The sequence below is a fragment of the Chelmon rostratus genome, chromosome 22, assembly GCF_017976325.1.
Source record: "Chelmon rostratus isolate fCheRos1 chromosome 22, fCheRos1.pri, whole genome shotgun sequence".
Taxonomy (NCBI): domain Eukaryota; kingdom Metazoa; phylum Chordata; class Actinopteri; order Chaetodontiformes; family Chaetodontidae; genus Chelmon; species Chelmon rostratus.
The window spans coordinates 10,132,649-10,138,461 of NC_055679.1; the positions used below are offsets into that span (position 1 = coordinate 10,132,649).

At 44.1% G+C, this 5,813-nt stretch overlaps 1 protein-coding gene across 1 annotated transcript; it reads right to left on the bottom strand.

Annotated features, from left to right (window-relative positions):
- Positions 1 to 2,421: 2,421 nt before the first annotated feature.
- LOC121626021 (macrophage mannose receptor 1-like) lies at positions 2,422 to 5,469 on the bottom strand. The gene is made up of 5 exons (XM_041964367.1): positions 5,339 to 5,469; positions 5,153 to 5,219; positions 4,455 to 4,820; positions 3,569 to 3,877; positions 2,422 to 3,129 (listed from the first exon to the last, which is right to left on the bottom strand). Exons 2-5 carry the CDS (start codon positions 5,205 to 5,207, stop codon positions 2,759 to 2,761), a joined length of 1,101 nt encoding a protein of 366 aa, XP_041820301.1. The 5' UTR covers positions 5,208 to 5,219; positions 5,339 to 5,469; the 3' UTR covers positions 2,422 to 2,758.
- Between the last annotated feature and the right edge of the window lie 344 nt (positions 5,470 to 5,813).

Genomic DNA, 5,813 nt, shown 5'->3' on the forward strand with positions numbered 1-5,813 from the left:
CTCTTAAGATTATTGCAATGAAACAGTCCGCTGATCCATCCGTTTCACGCTGCTCATCCAGGGCCGGGTCGCTTTAGCAGCAGGCTCAGCGAGGTAGTCCAGCCGTCATCCCTGCCGCGTCTTCCAGCTCCAGCTCAGGGATGCCGGAGCGCTTCCGAGCCGGATGAGAGCGGAGAAGCGATTCCCCAAACCAGAGCCTCCGGAGCCTGTCCGTGACGGACGGGGAATGTGCTTGACTTCCTGCTCGATGCCTCTCTCGCTCTGGGCTGACAAGGGCCGAACGTCTCATAGCAAACAGCCTGATAAGGGAGTGCCACCAGTTCCTGGACATGGTCTATGTGATGAGGGATTGCAAAGTTGTTCAGGAGAACTGCAGATAGCTTAAATTTAGCCTAACCTGGTCTATTATTACTTCTCATTCTACTCATATTACAACTATGATTTGTTGGAAGAATGTTTTCAGCAGAAACATGTCCTGGATGAATTGTCGGTGGGCCAATACACACTGTGTTCTCCTCTGTGGTTGTCTGGGTTCAGTCCTTGATAGCAAGTCCTTTTTTTTCCCACATGTAGCAGTTAAATTGGATGCATCGCTGAGATACGGCATGGCTGAGCGCATTTGAGCCAAACCTTTGTGGTATATTGTTTCAGTGAGTCACCACAATTGGAGGGAATTTCCTCTCGTGGATCCCGACTGTTGTTGTGCTGCGTCGCCCAGATAACAGTAATAAACAGCTGTAGACCGCTGCTGTGGCTCTGGTGTGCCGTGAAAAGTGGAAATGGAAGTGGCGCCTGGTGTTTGAGTGGAGTGAAAGCAGTGTGTTTGGCCGGGGTGCACTTTGTCTATCACCTAGGCCCTTTGAAGACCGGAGTGTTCAGTCTCCTCAGGTTTTTACAGTCACAACCAGCAGAGCAACAACAATACAACAGCTCTGTCCGGCTGTTGAGTCGGCGCTTTGGTCTCACCACTGAACAATAAAAATGAAAGACACATTGGCAGATGAGAGCGGGATGTCGAGCAGGCGGCAAACAGCGTCATGAGGAAGATTTTAGCTCATGAATGTCACCTGGCTGGCTTCTGCTCCAGCAGCCTTTGTTTGAGATCCGTTGACGTGCGCTGGTGTTAAAACCTCAAGGGGGTGTCGTTTCAAAATGCTCGATGATAATCACTTATTAATAATACCTTTTATTAGAAAATGGAGGAGTAGGACTTTGGGGATCAGCTCAGTGGAGTAATATGTAATGGAACAGAGACTAGTCTGCTGATATAAGTGTGGCACAAACCCAGCCCAGCTGTCGCATTTGGCTCGCTCCCAAAATGACATATCTAACCGTTAACCATTCCGCTCAGGCACCAAAGCTACTTGCTTCGGTTGAGGGAAGGGTCGTGGTTTGGATTAAAAATGTCACTTTTACGTATGTTGCCTAAATCAAACAGTGATCTTTCTGCGTGAAAGTTCTGTGTTTGTTCTCGCTCTTTATACGACGTCGCTTGACTTCCTGCTTTGCTCCCACCATGGTTACTATGGCCACAAGAGGCGGCCGCCTGACAATAAATATGGGTCGTAGTAACCTGCTTGCGCAGGCGACCCGTCTGGCTGCTCTCCTGTTGAGGACGGGCTGGATTCAGCTGAATGTGCACCATTTTCGGGCCGTCACTCATCCCCCCACATTGGGCCGTATTTCTCGCCTGTTATTTGGTCGGCGTCTCTGCCAACGAAAAAATTTGCTGCTTTTGCACCAAGAAGCGTGCTCGGCCCGAAGTCGGCATCCTCGGCGGCTGGTGATTTACGCCGCGGGGAAGCGTGTTTCCCGAGAAGCTCTGATTCCTCTCAGTGAGCTATGATCACACACTTGTGCACGTACATCACATAATGGTCAGAGAAGGGAGCCGAACAACAAGTCAAGGGAGAGTCTGTTCTCCTGGAATGAGCAATGATCAAGAGGCCTATAAACACACTCTCACACACACACAGTCACGCTGTGAGCTGTATGATGACTTACAATGATGAGTGAGGGTGTGACGGATTGAGCTTTCATTCCAAGTTTGTCCACAGTGTGAATAATGGCCCTGGAAGTTGTCCAAGCTTCCTGTTTTTCTATTTTTTCCCCCTGTTTTATGCTTCCTCTCCAGATTCTATCTCCTCTCTCTCTCCCGCTCTCATGTTTTCGGGCTCGATCTGCATATTTGTGTGTCTTCTTCCTCTCCTCGCTACCCTTGGCTCATCATCCGTCTGTTTTTCCTGCCACCTTGTCTTCTTCCCTGACCTCTGCCTTCTTCTCGCCTCCGAATGAACAAATAATTGTAATAATTAATTGACGCTTTTTGAATTTGAGACAGGGAAATTCTTGTATTTAAAATATTCGGTAGCATTAATTAAGACGCATTTCTTAATTCATGGTAAGATTGGTATTGTTGATAACAATATATCATTGTTTACAGGTCATCAACATGCTGTTTATGTTTTCAAATTAACTGCAAGCATGTAATTGACTTTTCTACAGAATTACAGTTAATACCACTACTACTACTACTAATAATAATAATACAGCACATAAACACATATTAACCATAGCATAGCAATATTCTCAATATATAAGACAGAAAAACAAACATAGAAATTATTTTGTACTATTAAGAAATACATCCATGAAGAATCTAAGGCTAATTTTAGGTGCTATGTTGCTGACTTTGATGAAGCATCAACCCATTGATTCCACGTTAAAATCGAATCTATCAACAACACTTTAAACACTATTAATTGAATGAAATCTCCTCCTCACAAAGAAAATAATGCGGAAACAAGCAGTGTTCATCGCTCCACGTGTAGGCGTCCCTGGTGATGACGCCACAGTGGTTGGACAGGGGCAGCTCGGGCTGCTTGCCGTCCTTCCAGTTGCTGTAGGACACCGCCCTGTCGCTCGTCCAAATCCAGAACCCAAAGACACGGCTCTGCCTCAGGCCGATCCAGAAGGGGCCGGGAACCTCGGTGTGATTCAGCCACTGTTCGACCGCCTGCTGATCTTTCCCGTCCTCAATCCACAGCAGGCCTGTGTGGCGGGTCCTGCAGTAGTCAAAGGCCTGTTCCCATGTCTGTTTCTCTTTAATGACTTTGATTCTCACAAAGCCTGACGTGAAGGCAAGACAGAAAAGACAGAAAAGACTTACAGGTGGTAACGTAAGTTTAGACACCCGCCACAGTCTGCCTATTGTGCTGGACACATGCTGCATTCGTCCGACCCAGGGGTCTTTGATTGTTTCCATTCAGTTTAATAGTAATATAAACACAGAAAATGCTGCTTGAAGTTGGTTATTTGAATTTATGTAAAACTTTTATCTGAATATGTCCCCATGTCCCAGTATAAATACAATAGCGACTGTCACAGTGTCATGGAGTTGTCATATTATTCACCCAGCATTTCTACAGTGCATGAGACAACTTCTACATATGTACATGCTGAGTGCTACACAAATAGTGCGACATGATGTGAATGCCATTTGTTTGTGGGTTTTTTCTATTAAGTGCAGCATAAAAGTGAAGTGCTGCTTTACTTATCAGTCACTTACCTTTGGAGCAAAAGGTATATTCTGTATTGTCACATCCATGAGCATACAATGTAGACTGTCTTTGGACTGTGCATTTTTCATCTGGATTAAAAAGAGGGTCCCATTTTCTGTATGAAGAGCAGCTTTTGTCCTGCCACTCCCATTCATCGTGCAGGAGTCCAATCCAAAAGTTTGTTTTATTTCCCTCTTCAATCACCTCCAGATTTTGTGTTTCGTTGCTGATGCTGACCAAGTCACTGAAGTGTTTTCTGCAGTATTGAAGAGCCTGACACCAGTCCTTCTCGTCTCTAACCAGGGTGTAATTTTTACCTGCAAAGCATTGATTAATACTGTAGAAAAAACAATACATGGCAATTGTACCTTCTTTCAGGAACATGGTAAGAAAGTTAGTACTCCGGGCTTTGTGTGGATTTGTTGTGTGGATTTGTTTGTGCAAGACATTTTGTAGCGACATCTGTGGTCCGATGTGTTTAATCATTAGTGAAATATCTTGACAACAGTTGGATGTATTGCCACCATCAGGTTGACACCTGTGGTTTTTGAGTTTGGAGTTAAACAGTTGGATTGTCAGAAAATAATATTCTAAACACATTCATTGCCTCCTAATGACAAATTGTAGTCACCTTGATCATCCTCAAAAAATCTGCTGTGTTTTGTGCTAATTAGCAAATGTACAAAGAAGATTTTTGTAAATATATGCTTATTCTGGATTGGATGGCAGCAGCAAGTTTCAAACAAGTTGACTGGGAAAGTTGTGTTGAGGATCCAAAAGCTCAAAATCTGACCTCACAGAGCTGCAGTATCTAACTGCAGACCCTGAGTCTTCTCATGTTTTATGTGGTTTTGACATGTTTTTTCTTAAGAGATCAGATGTGATGCAGCTTACCGTCGTAGCACATGAAAGGTTTCCTCTCTGAACAGTCATAACCTCTCCACGTGTCGTTGTCCATGGCTTCACATTTTTGGGCCCCGTTTGCTGAATTCACAGACGACACATTGAATGTCACAGGGGAGCCGTCTGACCAAGTGATGTTTCGACTCTTTTGCAGACCAAGCCAGACCTTGTCGCCGTTCGTCATTAAGGACGTGAAGTTGGCCACGAACCAGGCATCCTCTTCATCATAAAGAGTGACTAACGACTCATTTGTCCGCTTACATTCTTTCAACACACTACTGTGAATAATTCTAGGCATTGTCATGTTAAATCTGAAAAATCGTAGATGGTTTGATTGCACTGTAAAGTGAAAAATTCCTGTAAAAAAGAAAGACAAAGCAATAATTTATTCCTCACTTAACATTTATAACAACAGTAAACAACATTATGAGCTGCTGGACTTTTACACATATTTAAATGTATGTGACACACTAACTACAAAACCACACACTGGTTAACACATTCCAACCTCGCTGATGCATACATACTAAATTTGTGCACAGTTGCATGTTATCAAAGTAGCAATAGTGGAGGCGACATGCAGAAGTCTATCTTGTTCAAAACTACTTAAGACAGCAGAACATGGCATGCGTACGCTTCACATCCACAAAACATTCGATGGAGACCAAGACCAAGAAAGGGACCATTACCTGAGCACAGCAAGAACAACAGGAGCCTCATCTTCAGAGTTATGGTGGGGTTCATACAGTGAAAACGCTAAATCAAAAGCAGAGAGATAACAAATAACATCAGCATGCACATCCAGGCTGCGTATACATCTGCCGACGTAATTCAGTGAATGCTCATGACACCCGTTCTTGTCCAAAGTCACTTACCGGCTGAGGTCGGGCGCAGCGTGCTGTCAGTTTGGCGAATTTGTTTCAGTGTTGAGGAGTCACAGGAGTTTTATCCAGTTTCAGGGTGATGTAAGCTAGCGAAAGGCAACAGGGTTTTTTTTTTCATATGTGTACATAGTAAAAACAGAGATGGTAAGAGATTAATGATTACCCAAAGGTAGTGAAATGTGGCTGGATGACAGTCACACTGTGCTGCTCTGAAAGTCTTCTCTCATGTAGAGAAAAAGCTACGCCTCCTTTCAGACTGAGGAGCAAAAATACAGCAGCACTAAGACAATACTGTACACGCTGACATTAGGAAAAAGGGAGGTGACACTGGTCTTGATCTAATTCGATTGATTTGATAATTGCTGGCGATTGCCGCGTGATCCACACTGAATCAGGTATGTAAACCCACTGACTCACGAGGCAGGTTCAACAGATATTTAAATATATTCAAACATAATACAGCAGA